The sequence below is a fragment of the Eurytemora carolleeae genome, unplaced genomic scaffold (assembly GCF_000591075.1).
Source record: "Eurytemora carolleeae unplaced genomic scaffold, Eaff_2.0 scaffold486, whole genome shotgun sequence".
Taxonomy (NCBI): domain Eukaryota; kingdom Metazoa; phylum Arthropoda; class Copepoda; order Calanoida; family Temoridae; genus Eurytemora; species Eurytemora carolleeae.
Window position 1 is genome coordinate 138,879 of NW_019396419.1, and position 24,320 is coordinate 163,198.

The window sequence follows — 24,320 nt, forward strand, 5'->3', positions numbered from 1 at the left end:
ATTATGCATGCAGCCAACAAATTGGAAGATTTGAACAAAAAATGAAGGCTGGGACCCCCCCCCCCCCCTACATTAAATAGGACATATCCACAATTCCCTTTGGCATCCGGTAGATATTCCGAAATAATTTTTTTTAAAATAAAATTTATCTTACTTTGGCCTAAGCTGATCCAAAGGAAGGAAATTGAACTCTCCTTTTAATCCTCTCCTGCAAACATCAAATCAAATCAAATCAAATCAGATCAGATCAGATCAGATCAGATCAGATCAGATCAGATCAGATCAGATCAGATCAGATCTGATCAGATCAGATCAGATCAGATCAGATCAGATCAAATATATAAATTTTTCTTAAGCATACAGAAAATAACATATCTTTAAAACATGTATTTGTAAAACTTTGCAATATATTAATCCTAAAAAAATGGAAAAACGATCTTTACAGCACGTTTGTTATTGCATCGTTTCAACTGAAGGCACATTACAACCTGTTGCATTCCTTGATAATATAGTTAGCCACGTCCTTGGTGGAGACCACGTGGTGATACATCTTCATCCCACCAATCCCATGAACTACAGTGTACAGGTTCTCATCACAGTCCAGCAGACTGGCAACCATACCATAGTATCCATCTTGTATCCTCTCATCAGCTCCATCCACTACCTAACAATACAATCAGTGTAATAGGACAAAAATCGGAGAAAAAAACTAAATTCGGACCCAACCGAGAAAATCTGAAGAAAAACAAACAAGATTTATAAAAATCATGAAAAAGTAATTATAAATATACAATAGTTGTCAGAAGTAAATCTGGATTAAGCACAGGGTGTCACACGAAGCATGACAGTAGGAAGACGACATGAAGGTCGTTTTTAATCTTTAAATAATTTGCGGCATTTATTCGTAAATCTAGTAATAGAGTTAATAATCACAAAATACCCTTAGTCTTGCCATTGCCAAAATGTGGTCTACCTTTGATGTGCTTTCAATATTACTGGATATATGAAGAATTTTGTTCCGATTCCGACAATTTTGGATATATTGAATAAAGTTAAATCTGATCAAAATTCACAGAAAGAAAAGACCGACTAAATTTTGGAAATTTCAGTAGTGATTAGGCGAATTTGTGATAATTCTTCCAAGAATCATACATGTACAAATAGGTTCATGACGACTGATTTAGTGCAAATAAATTCAACAATCGAAGACGACCTTCAAGTCATCTTGCTTCTGTCATGTTTCGTGGGACACCCTGTATATAAACTTGGTTCTAGGTTATAAAATACTGGTTACAAAGCACTCCATTTAATGAATAAGTGTAGATCACGGCATCAATAAAATTGGGTTGCGAACATTTTTCGGTTTTCCAATAGGAATATCATCTTAGCTTACGGTAGCATGTAAAATAACGTTAATTGTAAACCTTATCAACCCAGCAGTATTTGCCAATCATATTTAATTCAACTAACTTTGAGAGAAAATATTTTACCCTGGGACCAGATTAAAGGAGTTAAAACTAGTTTGCTGAACAATTGATTAAATCCGGTTTCAGATTTTACAACAAACTAACTTGGAAACAGGACACTCATAGTTACTTTTTGTCGTAAATTACGATTTTAGCTATTTTTTCCTATAAAACTCCACTCAGAATCATAAAACCAAGCTAAGAACATTCTCGTGGCTCTCCCGAGTTCCAAAATCAAAATATGAGGCAGTTGGTCCAGGGATTTCTGAGTTATTATCGGAAAACAAACAGACAGACAAACAGCGCTACAACTTTATATAGATGCTTATTATTGATGCATTATGTTTGAACAATGAGAGATGTAATTAATAACCTCCTCAATAGTCTGGGCTGCGTTGATACTATTTATTTCAGCTCTTGTTGAAGCAATCTCTCTCCATCTTGCTGTAGTCAGCTGCTCTAACCTATCCTGCTCAAAGTTACCATTCCTATAATATTTAATGTTAGTTTCTATATCGGGGATATTTCTTGGATAATGTCAATAACTTAACTTTGCCAGTTTCAACCCTAACCCATATCAACTAATTCAATATAATGTCACTAAAAACCATGAATCACTGCCGTATACATATATAGGTTTATTGCAGCCCCAAGAAAATGAACTATGCTCTCTCTGTAAAAAAAAAACTCAGATCTACATTAAAAAAGATAAATTTGAAAATGTCTCCATAAAACTTATTTAACATTTCACAAAAAATAATAATCTAAGTTGAGAGCCTGGGGACAAACGAAAAGTTTAACTTTAACTTTGATACTTTCCACTCTGAAAATTAATCGTAATGTGAAAACAAATAAATATAAATAGATGGGGGGTGTTATCAATTTTCAACATTAAACCTTTAGGTTTAATTTATTCCATGTAATTTTTTTTATACAAACCTGACAGATCCTTCAAGGGATAAAAACTGACTCATTGTGTTAGCCTTCTCCTTCTCTAGGTCCATCTTCTTATCTTGATCACCTTCAATCCTAAACACAACTTAATCTTGATCACCTTCAATCCTAAACACAACTTAATCCTGATCGCCTTCAATTCTAAACACAACTTAATCTTGATCACCTTCAATCCTAAACACAACTTAATCCTGATCACCTTCAATCCTAACACAACTTAATCTTGATCACCTTCAATCCTAAACAAAACTTAATCTTGATCACCTTCAATCCTAAACGCAACTTAATCTTGATCACCTTTAATCCTAAACACAACTTAATCTTGATCACCTTCAATCCTAAACACAACTTAATCCTGATCACCTTCAATCCTAAACACAACTTAATCTTGATCACCTTCAATCCTAAACACAACTTAATCCTGATCACCTTCAATCCTAAACACAACTTAATCTTGATCACCTTCAATCCTAAACACAACTTAATCCTGATCACCTTCAATCCTAAACACAACTTAATCTTGATCACCTTCAATCCTAAACACAACTTAATCCTGATCACCTTCAATCCTAAACACAACTTTTATATATCAACTATTCTATCTTCATCCTTCTATAGATCAACTATTCTATCTTTATCCTTCTATTCTACCTTTATCCGTCTATAGATCAACTTTTCTATCTATATCCATATTTAGATTGACTATTTTATTAATATCCTTAATGCGATAAAAAAGCGCTTTTGATCGCTACTAATCTTACTTCTATCTGTTGCGTCTATAAGGAGAAAATTGATAAAGACGTCTCATACCGAAGAGCGTAGCGCACATACAAATTGAGAAAATTGGAACATACGACTTAGACCGTAAAAAAATCAAATTAATAACAAACAAATCATTCAGATATTACAACCTATGGTCATCGATTATCTTTCGCCACATTTGTATATATTTAATATTTCATACTAGTTTTGATTTTGTATTTTAAAATAATATTTAGCTTACAACTTGTTTTCGAACATTCCTGGAAAATATGAAAATGTCGTCTTCATTACCAAAAATCCTCGAAACAGGAATAAACGTTTATATAAGTAACTCTCAGATCATAACAATAAAAACATATTATGAAAAATCAACTATATATAAATGTGGCGAAAGATAATCGATGACTATAGTTTGTAATATCTGAATGATTTGTTTGATTAAATTAAATTAAATTGATTTTTTTACGGTCTAAGTCATATGTTGCAATATTCTCAATTTGTATGGACGCCATGTTATTCGGTATGAGACGTCTTTAACAATTTTCTCCTTTTGGACGCAACAGATAGAAGTAAGATTAGTGGCGATCAAAAGCGCTTTTGTATCGCATTAAGCCTATTTCCCCTTTCATTTTTCGCGAACACTCCCTTTAAAGTAGATCAACTCAACTTAGAGCTAAGAACATTCCCGTCGGTCTCCCGAGTTCCCTGATATAAATTTTGGCAAATCTGTCCAGTGGTTCCTGAGTTATGATCGGACAAACAAACTGACAGACAGACAGACAGACAAACAAACTCATTCCTTCTACATTTCTCTAACTATCTTTATTTTCTATGCTTCTTCCATTTCTACATTCTGCTTTCATTTTCTATCATCTGCCTTAATTTTTTTTTATTTGATATACCCATATAATTATTTTTTTTTTATCTGAATTCTGCCTTTCTAGTTTTATATCTTTTAATGTTCCCTTTACAGTCCTGTTTCAGTTTTTAATTTATATTTTAAATTCTGATTTTTACTAGATTTTTTTCTTGTTTCTCTCATATGTGTTAATAACTTAATATTTTTAAATTTTTAACAATTACAGGGTGGCCAAAACTTTTAGAAAAAATCCGTACAAAAATCCGTACATTTTCATAGGAAATCCGTACAATCCGTACAATTTTCGAAAAAATATCCGTACAATCCGTACAATTTTCGAAAAAAAATCCGTACAATCCGTACATTTTTTCGAACAAATCCGTACATTTTTTAAAAAATCCGTACAATTTTCGAAAAATTTAACCATTTTTGAAAATATTATTCAACACTGTCTCAAGAACTATAGAACTATAGAACTAGAGAACTAGAGAACTAGAGAACTAGAGAACTAGAGAACTAGAGAACTAGAGAACTAGAGAACTAGAGAACCAGAGAACCAGAGAACAAAAGAACCGAACCAGAGAACTAGAGAGCTGGAGACCTAAAAACTAGAGAGCTAGAAAGCTAGAGAACTAGAGAACTAGAGAACTAAAGAACTAGAGAACTAGAGAACTGAAGAACTAGAGAACTAGAGAACTAGAGAACTAATGAACTAGATAATAGAGAACTAGAGAACTAGAGAACTAGGAACCAGAGAATTAGAAAATCAGAGAATTAGAGTACTAGATAATAGCGAACTAGAGAACTAGAGAACTAGAGACCAGAGTACCAGAGAACTAGAAAACTAGAGAACTAGAGAACTAGATAATAGAGAACAAGAGAACTAGAGAACTAGACAACTGGAGAACTAGATAATAGAGAACAAGAGAACTAGAGAACCAGAGAACCAGAGAACAAGAGAACCAGAGAACAAGAGAACCAGAGAACTAGAGAACCAGAGAACCAGAGAACTAGAGAACTAATGAACTAGATAATAGAGAACTAGAGAACTAGAGAACTAGAGAATCAGAAAACCAGATTACCAGAGAACAAGAGAACCAGAGAACCATAGAACCATAGAACCAGAGAACTGGAGAACTAAAGAGCGTTGATTCTAATTTTTTAAACTGTTTAGATCAGTGTGTAGGCAATTTAACAACCAAACAATTAAGTTATAATTAGAAAGAGTGGAGTACAGATTTAGAATCTAATATAATTAAAAATAGCGTGGTACAGGGGTTGCACACTCAATTAAAAGAAAGTTAATATTAAACTAAAAATGAAAATATTTACAGATAAACGGAAGAAACCTGAGAGGATGTTCTCAGATCTGATAAAGAGACAGATAGATAGATAGATAACCAGACAGACAGATAGATAGACAGAGAAACAGATAGACACATACACATATAGATAAACAGAGAGACAGATAGGATATATAAACAGATAAATAAAAAGATAGATAAACTGACATGCAGATAGATATACAGATGGATAGACAGATAGCTAGATAGATAGCTAGACATATAGCTAGACATATAGCTAGATAGAAAGCTAGACAGATAGATAGACAGATAGCTAGACAGTTAGCTAGACAGATAGCTAGACAGATAGACAGATAGATAAACACATTCTCAAATGAACACTTCTGGAACATATTCTCAAATGAACACTTCTGGGATATCGAAAATTATGAATGAATTTTGATTGTCAATTGAAACGTTAATCAATCTAATATTATTTAGAATGCAGAAAATAAGTTAAACTAACTTCATTTTGACGAGATTTTTTTTTGAAATTTACATGAAAAACTTGCTGAAATGAGTGAAAATTTCAAAAAACCCGGTGTATTTCCAGGATAAAAATCCGTACAATCCGTACAATTTGAAAAAAAATATCCGTAGAATTTTAGGGTTACAAAATAAAAAAATCCGTACATTTTAGCCACCCTGCAATTATTATTAATACTGAATGTCGTTTACTATTTAATGAGATAAAAACCTTGATTTTATATCCCTTATTTCCTCCTTCTTCTCCTGGTGCACACTATCGATCTGAGTTAGCTCCGTCTTGATGTTCTCCTCTGCCTCCCTGAGCTCCGCTAAACCTGTCTCCAGGTTGGTCAGGTTCGTCTTCTCCTCCTTGATCTGGTTGCAGAGCCAGGTGTCCCGATCCTTGCGGGTTTTAAACTGATCTCCGTGGGTTGTCTTCGTCCTTTCAGAAATATTTCAAATTAAGAAAAAAAGAAATTCAGAGAGCGGAAAACTCTTGTATTGTGGATATCGAGATCAATGGTTGATCTCGATCTTTTGTTAACGTGCAGATTAATTTAATCTTTATTTGATTTCCAACATGGTAGTCGTACCAAGTGTTGAAGGAAGCTTTGATCAGGAGAGAGTGAACTAAAATGAAAATATGGAATGGTATAGTTTGTTTTCCAGGTCTTCAAAGCCAGCTTGAAAGAAAACCTTTTAACCCTTTTGTGCAGTTTGAAATGGTTTTGAAAAAGGATTTTTTTAAATGATCATTAAATACTTTCTTTCAGCAATTAATCATTTAATCATTGAAACTTTCCTAATCCAGTTGCTTCTCTTTTGCTTAGTATCAATATTTAGACTAATCCCTTCAACTTCCTGAGCTAGATCAGCAGCCTCTTCTCGCATCTTATCAACCTTACTAACTCCAGTATTCAATTCATTCTTAGCATCTTCCAGCTCACCTTAACAGCAATGTAAAATATTTATTGCAAGCTATAGTACCGTTTTGGTATCTCGTAGCTCCGTTAGCTTTGATTTTACTCTCTAGTATTAGTAAGGCCGAGGAATTGAGTCTTTGGCACAAATTAAAATTTTCTAATCCCTATATCTTTCTAACCTTAAGGTGAAATCCTTGGATAGTTCAAACATTATTTGATCTAACAGAATTCATGTTAGAAATATCTAAGGTCAATGCCAGTGAGTTGCAACGATATTGGCATTAGAAAATCAGAGCGACTATAGCGATCTCAATCTTCTCTAGTATTGAATTAACACCCTATAATGACAAAAGCAAAGATTTTTGAATTTTAAATTCTTTTCTTTTCAATGGATCTGTAGAAAAAGGAGCTACGTTTAAAAACGTATTGTTTAATGTATTTTTTTATTTAATTGAAATTGCTTTAATTGAATAAAATCAAAATTTTATCTTTTTTGTTACGCCTATTTTTCAAAACATGTTTTCAGAGATTTAAGTTTAAAGGAAACTCATTCAAGTTAAATGTAAGTTCAAATTTTCTGTATTGATGCAACACTTCTGCAGAAACTGAACCTGAAATATCCTGTGACTGGGTTTCTTGAATATCCTTGATGGAGAGCTTTAACCTGACCATCTCGTGGGACAACCTCTCCATCTTCTTCTCCTCCTAGACAGATTGCAAGTTTTATTAATATTTTTTTTCATCCTTTTAGAATTATTCAACTTTAGTTGCAAGTTTTAACACTTTTCAAATAATAGCGGATAAAAAGAAGTGCTTTTTACTTCCTCCTCTCCACCCAAATAATGACCGAGAAAAATAGTTAAAAAATTAAACGAAGAAACTGATTTTTGTCACAGACTCTGATTTTCTCAATCCATAATTCTTGTAATCCAATATCGTGAACCTTTGTTATTGCAAAATTCATATTCTGTTTGATCAAAATTGCCTACGGATAAAATATCACCATTAAGTTTACACCATTAAGTTGTAGATATACAGGGATTTAAAAATTTGAGTTTGTGGCAAAAAAATTCCTTATGATTTTTTATTTTACCTGATCCTTGCTTTCCTGTGTCACGTCTAGGCTACTCTTGAGCTGGTCAACTTCCATCCTTAGTTCCTTTAAGCCTTCTTTTATCTCCTATCAAATAAATACATCCTTTATCTTCTAATAAATAGATTAATCCTTAATCTCTTAATAAACAAATCCATCCTTAATCTCCTAAAAAATAAACCCCTCATTAATTTCCCATTAAATAAATACATCCTATATCTCCTAATAAATAAATCCATTCTTTATCTCTTAATAAATAAATCCATTCTTTATCTCCTAATAAATAAATCTTTTATCTCATAATAAGTAAATCCATTGTTATATCCCCTTAAAAATAAATTAATAAATAAGCATATCCTAAATCTCTTTATAAATCAATCTATCCTTTATCCATAAATACATAAATCTATCCTTAATCTCCTAATAATACAAATATATTTAAGTATCTAAGCGTAATCTTATTTAAAGGATTTCTCTCTAAAAAAGATAATCAATATTGTTTTGTTGTTGAATAACCTGTAAATCTGCCGTAACATCCTTCAGATTGTTAATGTCTCCATTGAGATGACGCATCTCGAACGCTTTCTTCTTCTCCCTGGGTGGCAAACAAAAGAAATGAGCACGCGCTTAAAAATACTTAAAGGGACTGTAAGCGTAATTTCAAGCGATATGGATCCTTGATCAGACAAAGGTTTAAAGGGTAATGATATAAATCCTTGATCAGACAAAGGTTTAAAGGGTAGCGATATAAATCCTTGATCAGACAACGGTTTAAAGGGTAGCGATATGGATCCTTGATCAGATAATGGTTTAAAGGGTAGAGATATGGATCCTTGATCAGATAAAGGTTTAAAGGGTACCGATATGGAGCCTTGATCAGACAACTAGGTTGAAAGTACCGATATGGATCCTTGATCAGACAACTAGGTTGAAAGGTCCGATATGGATCCTTGATCTGACAACTAGGTTTAAAGTACCGATATGGAGCCTTGATCAGACAACTAGGTTGAAAGTACCGATATGGATCCTTGATCAGACAACTAGGTTGAAAGGTCCGATATGGATCCTTGATCTGACAACTAGGTTTAAAGTACCGATATGGAGCCTTGATCAGACAACTAGGTTGAAAGTACCGATATGGATCCTTGATCAGACAACTAGGTTGAAAGGTCCGATATGGATCCTTGATCTGACAACTAGGTTGACAGTACCGATATGGATCCTTGATCAGACAACTAGGTTGACAGTACCGATATGGATCCTTGATCAGACAACTAGGTTGAAAGTACCGATATGGATCCTTGATCAGACAACTAGGTTGAAAGGACCGATATGGATCCTTGATCAGACAACTAGGTTGACAGTACCGATATGGATCCTTGATCAGACAACTAGGTTGAAAGTACCGATATAGATCCTTGATCAGACAACTAGGTTGAAAGTACCGATATAGATCCTTGATCTGACAACTAGGTTGACAGTACCGGTATGGATCCTTGATCTGACAACTAGGTTGAAAGTACCGGTATGGATCCTCGATCTGACAACTAGGTTGACAGTACCGGTATAGATTCTTGATCTGACGAATCTGACAACTAGGTTGAAAGTACCGGTATGGATCCTTGATCAGACAACTAGGTTGAAAGTACCGATATGAATCGGACATAAAAGGCCATTTAAAATACGTCCTTTAACTCTAAAGTTTTCAAAATATATAGTATTTGCATACTTTTTATATACAAAACTTTGAACATTAAGAGATTGGAAACCTTCATAACAAGGTGGAAAAGGTAAAAGATTCCATATAACTGAAAGGTATAAAATTGTAAGAGATCTAGAGGTTCACAGGCAAACTAAGCCTTTTCAGTTTTGCGGTAATTTTTCAACTTTATAAGAATTGGTTTTTTTTACAAAGATTTTACCTTATCTCCTCCAGTTCCTTTGAAAACAGAGCAAACTCAAGACATTTCTTCCTGAAAATTAGAAATAAAATAAAATATTATATACACTGCAGGTATTGTATGATCGAGAAAAATACTAATGTGCGCAACTTACTAAAATCGTTTAGTTCTGAACAGAAGATAATGTTTTAAACACATTTTAGAAACTAAATTGAGATGTCGTTTTAAGAGTTAGTTTTGCTATTTTGGCGTAAACAAAGGTTTGAAGTGATAAGTTTACACTACAGGGTGCCCCAATAAACATGGGAATTGAGAGTCGATTTGAAAGTCGTCTTTGAATTTTGATATTTAATGCATCGCAAAGAAAATAAAGAAAAACGAGTCTGTACGTCTGATGAGCTTTTCATAACGTGATCTACCTTTCTCGTATCTTAAAAAAGGACAAAGATATTAGATGATAAGACAATTTTGATATAGGAAATAAATTAAAATTTGTACAAATTTTGCAATATCTCCGCCATTTAAAAAGATTTTATATATATATATATGTATGGTAGACCACATTCAGAAAACCTCAAGACTAGGCGTTTTCGATATTAGATGTTTAAACTGGAATACTGCAATAATTGAGTCTAGGAAAAAATTCCACATGGATCGAAGACGATATAACAGTCCTTACTAAATTCCCATGTTTATTGGGACACCCTGTACTTACTTGTTATTAAGATTGTTGAAATCCTTTAGAGCTTTACGTTCTTGATTCAGCTCTTCACTTTTTTTCTAGAGATACAGGTCAACTTAATGCAAGGACATAAGGATACTAGCAGGTAGGTGAACTATATACAGGGATATAATAGGATGCTAGCAAGTAGGTCAACTATATACAGGGATATAATAGGATACTAGCAGGTAGGTGAACTATATACAAGGATATAATAGGATACTAGCAGGTAGGTGAACTATATACAAGGATATAATAGGATACTAGCAGGTAGGTGAACTATATACAGGGATATAATAGGATACTAGCAGGTATGTCAACTATATACAAGGATATAATAGGATACTAGCAGGTAGGTTGTGTTGATACTAATAAAGAGAAATGATACATTATTAAGATAAACTTAAGTTGAAAATGTTCCTCAAGTTCTCCAATCTCCTCTTCAATCCCCTTTAGAGTCCGGTTTACACTCGCCAGATTCTCACTTTAATGCACAGAATTTATTTCATGTAAATATAAAATGTAAATAGATAAAACCTTTTTACAGGTATCATTCAATCTCGCTTGTTTATTGAGTTATCTTATATAGGGGATGGTATTTAGACAAATTTATTTCAAAACAATAGATTTTCGATAAGAAAAATCGAAGCTAAAGATTTTCCTAATCGTTTAATAATTATCTAAATTTCCAGTTAACTAGAAACAAAAATCTCTCTTCACAATTATTAAGAATAAAATTTCCCTAATTTTCGGATCCCGAGTCTCAAAACTAGAATCTCCAGCAATTTTCTTTACGATGTCCAGTCTTGTTGCATCTAAAATAATGTAAAATTTTCATTGTTTTTGACAAACCATGAACATCATTTACGTAATATTTTCCAGTTTAAATGAGCAGCATCTCTCTAATGAAGATTTTCATGTTCCCCAATGTAGGAAGAAAATGTTACCATCAGGTTTTAAAGATATAAGAATTTGAAAATTCAAGTTTGTGGTGAGAATTCAGTCCCTTAGTTTTTGATAACTTTCAGATTTTTGAGTTTAAAAAAGTTTAAATCGTATGTATCTATTAAATTAGTCAGTCGAATATTGATTTCTAGATCTTGCTTAGAGTTTCACAAATGTTCCAGTACATCAACATTTTCAAGAGCAAGGAAAATTTCAACAAGATTATGTTCTTCGTGGAAAAGGAAAAGAGTATTTAATCAAAGGTCAATTGAGGTCATATATATGACTGAAAGAGTAAACACGTTTTTGTCTATTCCGCGCGAGCAGAGCGAGTAAAGGTCAATATCATTTTGTTAAAAAAGTCCCTTATATGTAATATAAAACTGTGATTGAAAACGTTGTATGTTGTGCAAAAAGAAAAGATAACGCGAAAAAGGATCAAATCAGATTTCTTAAATTTAATCACACTTCTTATTTTGTTCTTTTTTGTGGCGTGAAAGCGAAATTGTAAGCGAAATGAAATAGACAAATACCTGATGCAGTTGAGAATAAGCTAATTTGTCCCTGTCTGACAATATTGTACGGGTTTTCGGATCTAAATCCAGCAGTTGCCAGCAGGTTTCTTAACTCGGCTCGGGTCACTGATCAAAGTATTTAAATCAAAAGATTTGTTAAGGGTAACCCGCAAAGAATGAGAATTCGACGACGATATCAACTTAGTCAAATGTATGCAGTTCTTAATTCTTAGATACATTTTTAAAAAAGATTAGAGAATGTTTTGTTATAATTTTCAAACTTATTTAGATTTGTGTTTATTGTGTAAAGAAGTTTCGCAAATCTATAATCGCGTGGGTATCAAAATATCAGTCTTGAACCACCACGAGTTAAGAAACGTAAAATTCGTAAAAATCCTTTGAAAATTAACCAAATTATTAGAAAAAAACAAATCCAAAAAAACAGTTTTTCATAAATCAACATTAAATATTCAGCGGTTCAAGACGCATCTTCTGATACCCAATTCAACAAATTTTGAAAAAATTAAAAAATTTTCTTTCCTTAATGATCGTTTTTTTAATCCTTTGAATTATAATTGGAATTTGAATAAATTCAAATTTTTTTTAATTTTTGTCTTTAACAAATGATGCTTATTATTTGTTACTGTTCAGTTTATTGATGGAGCAAAAGGGATTTGATATGATGGATGAAATAGTTTAATCCTTATTCTTTAACAAGCATTTTAATTTTAATTTTAAATTTTTTGAAAACAGTTTCAAGGTGTTCGGAACCATTAAATTAAAGAGGAAAGAATGATTAAGCGTACAGTTGTCTCTGATGATAGTCATCCCGTACATACAGGGTTACCCATAAAGAATGAGACTATGAAGACGACCCGAAATTCTTAAAATCTGACAGTTCCAAGGTTGAGTTAGTTTTTGGCTCAAATAAAGATTTTTTATGACTTCTTAGTGATTTGACAATGAAAGAAGCAAGTCTACAGTTGCAGGGAATTATATTAGGAAACCAACAATTTAAATTATATTAGGAAACACGCAGTTTAAATTATATTTAGGAAACACGCAGTTTAAATTATATTAGGAAACATACAGTTTAAATTATATTAGGAAACAAACAGTTTAAATTATATTAGGAAACATACAGTTTAAATTATATTAGGAAACAAACAGTTTAAGTTATATTAGGAAACACGCAGTTTAAATTATATTAGGAAACAAACAGTTTAAATTATATTAGGAAACAAACAGTTTAAATTATATTAGGAAACACGCAGTTTAAATTATATTAGGAAACATACAGTTTAAATTTCGTACAATCAAATGTGAAGTCTCATCCTTGGTGGGTAACCCTATAATTTCATATATTCAACTCTTGATCCTACAATTAGAGGATATATTAAGAGAATATTGTAAAATATTTAAAGATGACCAGCAGTTTACAACTTAAGAAAAGGAATTGAGTTTTTGCCACAAACTCAGATTTTTTTAATCGCTATATCTTAACAACCCAATGTCGTAGACCTTAGATATTTCAAACTATTTATTTGGTTAAATCGAATGATCTAAGTTTGAAATATCAAAGGTTTCCTTCTTTAGGTTGCAAAGATATTTGCATTAGAAAATTTGATTTTGTGGCACAGACTCAATTCCTTTTACTCTACTTTTACAATGATAACTTGTAGGAGTTGTTATATGAACTTAGGAATTAAATGACGACTTCTTTGTTCCAAGCGGCATTATTTCGTAAATATGATTTTGTAGTATCAGAGTTAAAACATTTAACGTATTAAAAACTATTTCCAAAATGTGGTCTACCACTTGTTTACCTTCAATATTGACGGAGATATTGAGAAATTTGTTCAAATTCCAGTCATTTTAAAATCAACAAAATTGTAAAAATGTTTAATACCTTTTTTATAATTTTAAACATTTTGGAAACCTCATTCAACGTTCAATCTTTTTTTTATGAACTTTATATCATATATCAATTATTGGAAATCAAAGATGATATTCAAGTAGTCTTTCAATTACCAATGTTAACTGTGACACCCTAATTTAATACCAATTTAAGAGGGCTATTATCCAAAAAAAAATTCGGTCTCTCAAAAACCGATTTTTTGTCCTTCAGATATAAGGTTCTTACGTTACCTACAAAATTAGGTCAAGAAAATATGCATAAAATTATGATTCGAAAATTGGTTTTATTAAAACACATCCTGCCTTTCTTATGATCTATAAGAATACAATCCTCCTTCATCCCAACCATCCTCTTGACAGAAAACTCATCCTTCTCTACAGGGAACCTTCGGTCAGAGTTATCGAAGATAATCTCCACGATCGCCTTCAGTGACCTTGACTCCTGGCAGTTGTGGATGAATGAAGAACGCTGCTTTGAGTTGAGGTTGAAGTACTGTGACACGATTTCATGAAAATTTTGATTGATTTTAAATATCTTACGGTGCCCTTTAAACTGAGCAAAATTGTTTCAGATATCCTTGCTTTTCTATCTGAAACCTGATAATTCTCTATAAAAATGAACTGAATCTATAAAATAAAACTTAAATGATGGGATTTGCTAACGCAGACCTATTCACTTTTAAAGGAGACTTCTACAATGAAGAATAGTCAAAGTCTATAAGTTAAGAATTTTTGACATGTATGTGGTCCTTAATAAAAAAATTTCAAAATTTATAACCCGATCTAAAAATAAACCCCAAGAATTCACAACTTTTCAGGGAGATGAATTCTTATCCTTTTTCTGGATGTTCATCAGAGTGTTTTAGTTTAACTGCTTTCTAACGAATTTTTAAATAAATTGTTTACTAAATTTTTTTTACATAGCAGGACACCCTCAGCTAAGCTTTCGGTGTGTACTGTAGTGATTTGCAATCAACTGGCCGAATAAAATGTAGGGTTTAGTGGAGAGTATATATCTAATTCATATTTCTTATTTTTCACTCCCCTTCCCTCTAAACTTTTTTTTATTTTCTACCACAAACTCGAAAGCTATAAAAACATGATTTTATGATATATATATTTTAGTGCTTTATAATCCTCAAAAGTATGTACAGGGTGTCCCAATAAACATGGGAATTCAGTGACGAATTCGATACCGTCTTTTAAATAATTCTTTAATTTAGAATAGTGATACCTACTGAGAAAGCTGTAATCTGTAAGAGTTTGTCTGCTATGTTCACATTTTGTTTGTTTATGCTTTGACTGCATACGGTTGTACTTAGTAAAATAAGAAAATTGCAGTTTACAAACAGAGTAAACTTGTCTGTCTCATCCAAAGATAATATATATATAGATATGCAGGCAGGTATAAATTTAGAGGTCTTGAGAAAATGTGCAAACAGCACCATCTCTGTCGTACGCATGGCATTTTATCCTCTGGATTGTTGCTAATTTATCACTTTGTTTATGCGTGATAACACTAAATGCGTACTATAGTATCAACAATGTATACTGCATATTGTACTTAATGAAACAAATTCAACAATGCAAATAAAACTGAGGTAGGAATTTGACTAGACAAAGTTTAAATGTGCTAGTTGTACTGAATGGCATACGTAAATTAACGCAATTTAAATAAAAATTATGACTATAAAAGTACATCGAGTCTAGGAAAAAATTACAAAAGATCTGATCATAACATAAACAAAACGCGTACTGTATCTTTGTGTTACCTTGAAATTTAATTTTATTGGTCAAACAGGTCCAGATAGCAACACTTGAACTATACAGGATGCAATACGCGTACTGTATGTTTATATAACACAAATGCGTATTTCCTACAGATAGCAGCAAGGAGAGAAAGGAATATAGAAAGTAATCAATTTGCTATAGATGTCTCTCCTTGCACATTTTCTCAGAGGTTCAAAAATTAGTTGTCTGCTACAAGCAATTTAGGAAGGAGGTTTCTACCTGCCTGCATATCTATATATATTATCTTTGGTCTCATCTTGCGGATACATTATTGACACATCTTTACAGCCATTTACCGTTTTCATAAATTAAACTCCAGCAGACATAATTATATTATGGCATTTGAAATTAGGTATTACAATGCTAATTCATAACAAGGACGATATCAAATTCGTCACTGAATTCCCATGTTTTTTGGGACACGCTGTGTTAAGAAAAGCAAGTATATTGTGGCGTTTGTGGCACTGGCAAAGAAGTTGTGGTTGATCATTTGTCGATCCAGGGATATATATTTTCTTGAAATTCTTTCCCATTTTTCTACTTGGGTTTTGTCTACTTTTACTCCGTAAGTCCTCAAGGCTATATCTTTTACATATTTTCTAATGAAGTTGTGCGCGAAGCGCGAAAAAATATATCTTCGTTTTTTTTTACCTGTCCCTAACTTCCTTTATCTCACCAAACCTTATCCTTCCCAAGAATATAATGCAAGGAAAGTTAATTGCAGTTGCGTATACTCTGCGTACATATTGAAATCAGTTCTCTCTGGGCAGAATTTGTAAACAAGAATAGATGCCTCAGTGTTCGTTTAGTATGAGGAGGTTAAAAGCATTAAATTTTGATAATTCACATAATAGTTTCCTATGACCAGAATATTTCATTGTTCATTTATGTGAAAGATGGATCCTATGTCAGACTTCGACATCCGTCTTATGTTTAAATTACCGCCCAGTGACAGTAAACTCACTGCATTACAAAAGCTGCGTACATCTCTGAAATAACTTTCCTTGCATTAAATCCTTGATCCTTCCACACTTTTTCTCTTCCCTACATTTCTATAACTTGTTATCTTAAATATTTTAGACTCAAGGGACATATTATATCGGGAAACAATACAGATAACATTTATTTTAGGAACTCCCATATGTTTATGGTTTAAAATAGACGAGATTCAATAAATTTGTTTAGAGAGAAAATGAAGAATTCAGGGGGAAAATCATTAAATCCTGTTTATTGTGTAAAATCATTAAATCCTGTTTATTGTGTGAAATCATTAAATCCTGTTTATTGTGTGAAATCATTAAATCCTGTTTATTGTGTAAAATCATTAAATTCTGTTTATTGTGTGAAATCATTAAATTCTGTTTATTGTGTAAAATCATTAAATTCTGTTTATTGTGTGAAATCATTAAATCCTGATTATTGTGTAAAATCATTAAATCCTGTTTATTGTGTAAAATCATCAAATCCTGTTCATTGTGTAAAATCATTAAATCATGTTTATTGTGTAAAATCATTAAATCCTGTTTATTGTGTGAAATCATTAAATCCTGTTTATTTTGTGAAATCATTAAATCCTGTTTGTGTAAAAACATTAAATCCTGTTAGTGTGAAATCGTTGAATCCCGTTTGTGTGAAATTGTTGATTCCTTTTTTGTGTGAAATCGCTAAATCCTAACAAAAAAACACGAGCTCCATGAAATGTCCCTTTTCTGAGAATATAAGCTCCACAGCACAGAAGAAGTTTGATTTTCCTGCTCCATTCTTTCCTAGAAGAGTGTTCTGTCCTTGATCCAGGGGTCCTAGAACAGTCTTCTCTTTATAGCTCTTAAACCCCTCCAAGATAATATACTTTATATACATTCTGCTCCAGGTCAAAATCTAGAATAGTCTTTATCTCTACAAATTTTAGCAGTTTACTTGTATTCTATTTGTAATAAAAACATTTACATTTTGAGTATTCTATTTGTGATGCTAAATGTTCTATTGCATAATCGGGTTCAAAGTACAGTCGACAATTTATAATTTCAATGCTGCAAAAAAATATCACAAACATAAATAAATATTTAGCTTTGGCATAAATAAACATTGATTTCGAATCACATTTGAATCTAAGGAATGCTGGAGGATGGGTGTAGGAACCCTGCCTCACTAAAGGTTTTGATTAAAACAGTTAAATCTCTAAATACTAAACGTTGAATACTGTGACAACTACACATGCATTACTCCTAGATCAAGTCATTCCACAGCGTTTACTCCAGAACAGTGTTCAGAATTTACTGGAGCTTAAAACGCAATTAAGCTCGGACTTCCGTAGCATAAATTCTCGATTCTGATTTAGTTGGAGTCGTGGACTTTTAGGATTCAGATGGGGCAATCTCCATCGGGGATACTTGGCTCCCATCTTCAGGTTTAGGCGAGACATCGGCCATCTCCTCCAGTTTAGGTACATTCTCACCCATTGCAGTCTCGTTCACCTGAAGTTTAGAAAGATTGAGATTATAGCAGAACTTAAACCAGAAAACTGTGGAATAAAGTTTAGATTTTAAATAGTCCAATAAACATAAAGCAAATCAATTGCACAGTGTACAATGTACATTGTACATAGCAAAATTCCACTCCATATGAGATTTTAAGCTACTAGTAAAAAAAGTTGATTTGTAACAACATTAAAAAGACTTAAAAATTGCTTTAAAGTCGTCATCTTCCTTTACCCCTGCACTATAAACTAGTTTAAACATTAAAAAAAATCCTTTTTTTCCTTGCTATATGATATGCTTCCAATCCCTTAAAGATAAAGAAAAATTTTGTTGTGATAAAAAAGGTAGTCAGCATGGACGAAATTATTTTATTATTTAATACTAGAGGAAATTATTTAAAGAAATATCAAAGAAGTTGCATTGGTGAATATGGTGAATATTTTTAAGAATTAAAAAAGTCGCGAAAAATAGCTTTACGTGGAATCTTTAGACGTGCTTTATCATTTTGAAATAAATGAACAGTCCCTTTAAAATTGCAATGTTATTACCTCGCCGACTCCTTCCTCCTGCATGAGAGCTCGAGCTATTTTAACCGCTTGGAACTCATTGTAATGCATCTTTCTCTTCTGTTCAAACTTTAACCTCTGCTCACGCTCCTAATATTGAAAACAATTAGACTAAATGAAATTGGTCATGGGTCAGCATAATGTCTTTTTGGATCCAAATTAGCAATATTTTGGCTTACTAGATCCGTATCCAAAATATCAACCAAAATCTTTAAAAAAGCTTCAGATCTAAAAAAGACAAATCTCAAGTTTTGACAAATGTAAGATTGTAAACAAACCCTTAATGCTCACTGGTCAGTCAAGTTGAAGCAAACAAATAGATACAAAAAAAAAATAATTTAGGAAATTTTCGTCATCAAAAGAAATTGGGAAATATTTTTGAACTGGGTCTGGAATCTGGATTAATATCATCTTTGACACAAAAAAAAGCTATTTTTGAGCGTTACAATCACAATAAACAAAACAAGAGAGTTTCTGGCCCAGAGGTCGCTTTTTTCGGTATTTTTCGTGATTATCTGCTTGCGTGTAATTTACCTCAATATTAAAAACTCAGGGGTGTATATTTTCTCGAAAAACCATTTTTTCCACGGCCCACCTCCCTTCTTCCCCCAGAAGTAATAAATTATATATCATTGCGCGGAGTAGTAACATTCTTTTTTGGGGTTTTATTCGGTAAATTGGGAAAAATAAACGAGTTTTTGGATTTTCAAAAAGTACCAAAAAAGAATGAAAAAGATAGTATTTTGATGTACAATTTGTTCTTTGACTTACTCACACTCCGTACTTAATAGGAGCTCAAAAAGTCACAATATCAACAAGAATTGTCAAGAAAAATGATCTTTTGCTCTCCCAAATCTGAACTGTTAAAAAAGATCCGTATCCGCATCAAAATCAACTGAATTCTAAGCACTGCATGAGCTAAATAAATGGAAACGTGTTCAGTTTTCTATAACAAATATTAATTCCTACCTCTGTACTCAGTAGAGCTAGATCCTCCTCATCCCCACTAGGCTCACTCACCCTGTAGTATTATTATGATGAGAATTTTTACAGATATTCATTGCTTCTCAAATTTTGTAACTTCTGGGGTGTACTGTATAAAGCCCCCCCCCCCCTCCAACCAGGGGTGCGAAGTCAAGGATTGTTAATTTATTATTAGTATTATTTACAAGTGCCGTCGTTAAAATTCGTTTTTTTGTAGCCTATGTTACTTCCAGGGTACCTACTCATGGGATCCCTAAAAAACATTTCAGCCAATTTGGTCCAGCCGTTTGGTCCAGCTATACCTAACATATAAATATAGAGCGAAGTACTTTCATCTATTTAGATTTACCTTCGCCTTCTGGGGTCCTTGTGTCCGTCTGCTGTAATCCTGGCGGCGAGAAGGTTTGCATCTAGCTCATCCTTCTCTCCTTCTCCATCACTATCATACTCTCCATACGGAGTCTTCGGTTCATCGATCTTCATGAATCCGTAATCCTAGAGAATTAAATTTTCCAGAGCTGCATGGATATTTTTATTCAAAGAATCCNCGAAAAAAATATTATCGTTCCGTAGGTTTGTAGGGGAAAAAGAAAATCTACTTGCGAGATCCTCTCCGCCTAGATAAGATTGTATCTGATGTACCCCCCACCGCTTCTTTCAGGGCTTCTACCTGTCTAGCCCTTTGATCTAGCGGAGACCTCATTACTGCCTCAAAAATAGATCTGAGAACTTTATCAGTTTTCTTATTCCATGATCATTGCCTACCAGAACTGCCTCCAGGCTTGGATCGTTTTCTGATACTTTATATAAGTCTCTGAGGGTCCCGTGGTAAGCATCACTTCTCGACAGCTAACTTCACATCCATCCCTTGGCAAAATCTGTTAACTGCTCTTAGCATACGCTCCATTCCTTATCGTTTGGTCCTGGAGATCAGTACTAAATCATCTGCAAACAACAAAGCTGAAAGTACTTCGCCATCAAAGTTGACACCTTCCTTCATAGTGTGTACTGTGTAGGACTTTACCCAGCCCCGATATGCATAGGGAAAACATAGGCATGCGATTGATATGGTACGACCTTTACTCTTAGTTTTGCGTATAGGTAACTACAGTATAAAAACACAATCTGAGGTTGACCAGCCTGATCTGATTCCATATAGGATTCTCCCATAATATTCTTTTGATTCACATATCTTGTCCATTCATCCATGTAACATCGTAACACCTTAGTGATGATTTTTAGCATCCCACACGAGACTGTGAGTGGGCGCATTTGATTGACGAGCAAAGAAGGGGCCTTTTTATCTATTAGTGTCATTTTGCCGACCAGAAGAGCCTCTGAGACTGTTCCATCTGTCAATACCTGGTGGACTAGGTCTATCATTCAAGCTACCTTAAATACCCAAATATCAATTAATTTTCTGAAATTCAGCGAGGAAGGAGTATGGAGCTAGACTTGGTACTTAGAATCCGGCTTCCTGGATTTAGATTCGCAAATTAAGCGGACCCACGGATCCAGATACAAGTGTCAAAATATCAATAGAAAACTGCAAAAAAAATCTTTAGGTCTGAACTCTTCAAAAAAGAGAGATTATCCAAACTTTCCTTATCTCTATAAGGTTCATTAAATTTTAGCAAAAAAATTAGCAAAAAAGAAGAAAAATAATTTTAAAATACTTCTTCTGACCTGTACCAAAAAAAATTCAGTAAATCTAAGCACCGGTGGGGTTCTGTAATTATTTTCTTATCAGATCAGATCGGATCGGAAAGGGAACCCTATGTGGAATACATAGTTACCTTGTCAGCAGGATGAAGAGTTGCCAGTATATTCATCTCATCAAAATGCGGTTCCTTCATACATCTAGGAACAAATAAAAATCTGAATAAAGAAATCCTAGCAGCTTGAGTGTCTGGCGTTGCCCAAGTTTACATTGTTATTTGCGCTTGGTATTAAATCGTGGTTTTAGCTGAATTTCCTAGCGTTGCCCATAGAATTTCAAAAAATATCAGAAAATATTTTAGCGAAGAGCTTTTTTTAAAGAAGAAAGAAGGATCCGAGTTTACTCACTTCCAACAAATTAACTAAGAAACGAATCAGCAACAATTTACGGATTAATTAACGGCTTAGAGGGACTGTCAGCATAATTCAAGTGACCCTCCATGCAAAGATGGCAATACCCGATTTACAACGGTACCCTTGAAACCTTAGTCTGATCTGAAATGTAAAAATATCGTGGTTTTCCTGACTAGATGATAAAAGTGTTATTTTCTGAGAGGTTATACATTGCTTCTTATACCTTATGCAAGAAATGTGCAAGTCACTTTCACAGAGAAACAGCAAATAAAAATTAACATTGATATCTACTTTATTCTTGATTCATAAAAGTTTCAAGAGTACCGTTGTAAATCGGGTATTGCCATTTCTCAATGGAGGGTCACTTGAAATTACGCTTACAGTCCGTTAAGGTAATAAAATGTCAATAAAACATATAAAATGACATCTTGCTCTCATTACATAAATCTATCTTAAATCAGCGTAAAATAATATCAAAACTAAAAAATTATCTGATGCATAAAATTAATAAAAAATTGTGAAATATTTACGAGCCGAATCCGTCCTCATTATATACGTATGAAGAATTCATGGTCTAAATAAGAATAGACTGAACTTCGATCAAAAATTATGGTAATTTCATAGAGAACAATTTTTAGGCCCAGGAATATTCAAATTTAGAGAAGTAAAAATTTTAATAGGAAGATTATTGCAATAAAATTTTAGAAACATGCAAGATATTGAAGTCGGATTTAAAAGAGAAATATTAGTAATGTCTTACTTTGGAGCAGACTCGTCGCCACCGTGCTCGAAACTTGTCGACTGTTTCAGGATTCCCCGCTTGGGGACTTTCTTAAGGTTTTCGGCCATTTTCCTTTAACTCATGCAACGCATAATCTGAAAAAAAGTTCCATCTCATAGTAAACAAATGACACTTCATTTTGAATATAACAAATACTTAACAATTAATATATATATCTGATCAAACAAATGATAACAATCTCAAGCGTAGTTCAAATTTTAACTCCAAGTTAAGTATTCTCCTTTCTAAATTCTAACGAAGATAGATAGATAGTTGAGTCTGCTGTCGAACAATGGAATCGTAAAACTATCGGAATTGTCGTCTTCCAAAACAAAAAATTGATTTTAAAAAATTAGACAGACAACGAAAATCAAAATCAATCAACATTATTATCATTAAACAACACATTTTATCTTTAAGCCTTGACTAAATGTAAAAATGACATTTATAAACGACTCTTGACATACAGGATACAAAATAAAAATGCAAGTTTTGGATACTAATAATTCAAACAAATTTAATACAGGGTGTCCCACATTATATCGTGTATAGCTCGAAGTTGCGATTTTAGGGACTAATCAGAAAATTTGAAAAATAAACAATGTATCATTTTTTTAAATGTAAAAGGTTTCTTTTGTAGTTTTCTAGCAGAAAATAGTAAGTTTTTCGAGTACGTATTTTGTGCGTATTTTGGCGCTAAAGATTGGAGATAATCCAATAATCCTCTTAATCAGACTCGGATTCACTGGATAACTGAAGGATCATCCGTTCAGTTGGTCTCTGCAATATAAAATGTCTATAATTAATAGGAACTCATTAAGGTATAAGGAAATAAAAGGATTAGTAAGGTCACAGTTATGGGCGAAAAAAGGATTATAAAGATTGAATTTTGTTCAACTAGCTGGAGTACCCGGCGTTGCCAATGTTATGAAAAAAAAAATTAAATCCCTTTTTAACCCCAGTATAACCCCCATGGGGTTCTTTAAAAAATTTCAGTCAATTAGGTCCCGCCGTTTCGCAAACTATAATAAACAAGTATATATTTATTTGCGAAGATTTATTATATGATTTACACATGCGCTGGATCGAGATCAAAAATTAAAACTTAATATACTATATGGGGTATTATTTTATAAAGATATATTCACTAGAAAAAAACTATACCCCCCCCCTCTCCCTTTAAATAAGGTACACTTTTTCTGAGCATTATTTTTAACTAGCTGGAATGCCCGACATTGGCTAGGTTAATATAATCATCGTCATAGTTACTCCCGAAGTTTACACGCGGGTGATAATAAATCATGATTTTAGCTGAAGTGCCGATTTTATGCAGTTAATTTAGACAAGCCGTAGTAAATAATCCAACCTGCTTGATTTTCTTCTTTCCCGAGCACTTCGTGGAGGATAAAATTTCTTCTAGGTTTTCAGATTCTGATAATTCGATCAAGCAACGTTTGGGTCGTTTCTACAATAACAGATTTTATATTTCTTTCAACTTGTTCCCCGGATCTGTATTAAAACGGCTCCAATTCATAAATACCAAAATAATAAGACTAGAACAGCTTTAAAATTCCCTCTAAATAATAACAAAAATTATAAATACATCTTTTTCTAAATGAGTCCAACAAAGGGTGGGCGCAAGCCTCGGCTCCCCCCCCCCCCCTCTTGACCAGAGATCAAACTTCCCAAAGTGAATGCGGAAAAAAGCTTAAAACTGCCTTTGCTGTTGTATTGAGGGTGGCCGGCTAAAGCGAACATGTAAATAGATAAATAGGGGGGGG

The 24,320-nt window shown here is 33.0% G+C and overlaps 3 protein-coding genes across 6 annotated transcripts in view; all 3 read right to left on the bottom strand.

Moving 5' to 3' along the window:
• LOC111702942 (structural maintenance of chromosomes protein 3) overlaps positions 1-17,542 on the bottom strand; it is a 30,169-nt gene extending 12,627 nt beyond the window's left edge. Inside the window, exons 1-16 of the mRNA XM_023474760.1 lie at positions 17,363-17,542; positions 14,171-14,360; positions 11,969-12,076; positions 11,233-11,305; positions 10,911-10,974; positions 10,485-10,549; positions 9,791-9,841; positions 8,385-8,463; positions 7,869-7,955; positions 7,387-7,480; positions 6,655-6,799; positions 6,082-6,294; positions 2,406-2,495; positions 1,840-1,954; positions 489-664; positions 155-208 (exon numbers count right to left, since the gene is read on the bottom strand). Coding sequence (XP_023330528.1) covers positions 155-208; positions 489-664; positions 1,840-1,954; positions 2,406-2,495; positions 6,082-6,294; positions 6,655-6,799; positions 7,387-7,480; positions 7,869-7,955; positions 8,385-8,463; positions 9,791-9,841; positions 10,485-10,549; positions 10,911-10,974; positions 11,233-11,305; positions 11,969-12,076; positions 14,171-14,360; positions 17,363-17,518 — 1,760 coding nt within the window. The 5' untranslated portion in view covers positions 17,519-17,542. The remainder of the gene's footprint in view (positions 1-154; positions 209-488; positions 665-1,839; positions 1,955-2,405; positions 2,496-6,081; positions 6,295-6,654; positions 6,800-7,386; positions 7,481-7,868; positions 7,956-8,384; positions 8,464-9,790; positions 9,842-10,484; positions 10,550-10,910; positions 10,975-11,232; positions 11,306-11,968; positions 12,077-14,170; positions 14,361-17,362) is intronic.
• A 58-nt stretch (positions 17,543-17,600) lies between these two features.
• LOC111702945 (protein phosphatase inhibitor 2) lies at positions 17,601-22,634 on the bottom strand. Of its 2 annotated transcripts, none has more exons than XM_023474764.1 (6): positions 22,519-22,634; positions 21,482-21,545; positions 20,035-20,180; positions 19,671-19,722; positions 18,684-18,791; positions 17,601-18,132 (listed from the first exon to the last, which is right to left on the bottom strand). In XM_023474764.1, the coding sequence occupies exons 1-6, from the start codon at positions 22,605-22,607 to the stop codon at positions 18,013-18,015; spliced, it is 579 nt and encodes a 192-aa protein (XP_023330532.1). In that variant the 5' UTR covers positions 22,608-22,634; the 3' UTR covers positions 17,601-18,012. The 2 variants fall into 2 exon arrangements, with proteins under 2 accessions (XP_023330532.1, XP_023330533.1); XM_023474765.1 differs by lacking the exon at positions 22,519-22,634 and adding an exon at positions 20,356-21,077 and having other exon boundaries at positions 21,482-21,551.
• The window catches only part of LOC111702943 (uncharacterized), a 12,873-nt gene continuing 11,186 nt past the window's right edge, over positions 22,634-24,320 (bottom strand). For all 3 annotated transcript variants that reach the window (XM_023474763.1, XM_023474761.1, XM_023474762.1), the window contains exons 8-9: positions 23,906-24,004; positions 22,634-23,319 (exon numbers count right to left, since the gene is read on the bottom strand). In XM_023474763.1, the coding sequence (XP_023330531.1) occupies positions 23,266-23,319; positions 23,906-24,004 (153 nt within the window). In that variant the 3' untranslated portion in view covers positions 22,634-23,265. The remainder of the gene's footprint in view (positions 23,320-23,905; positions 24,005-24,320) is intronic.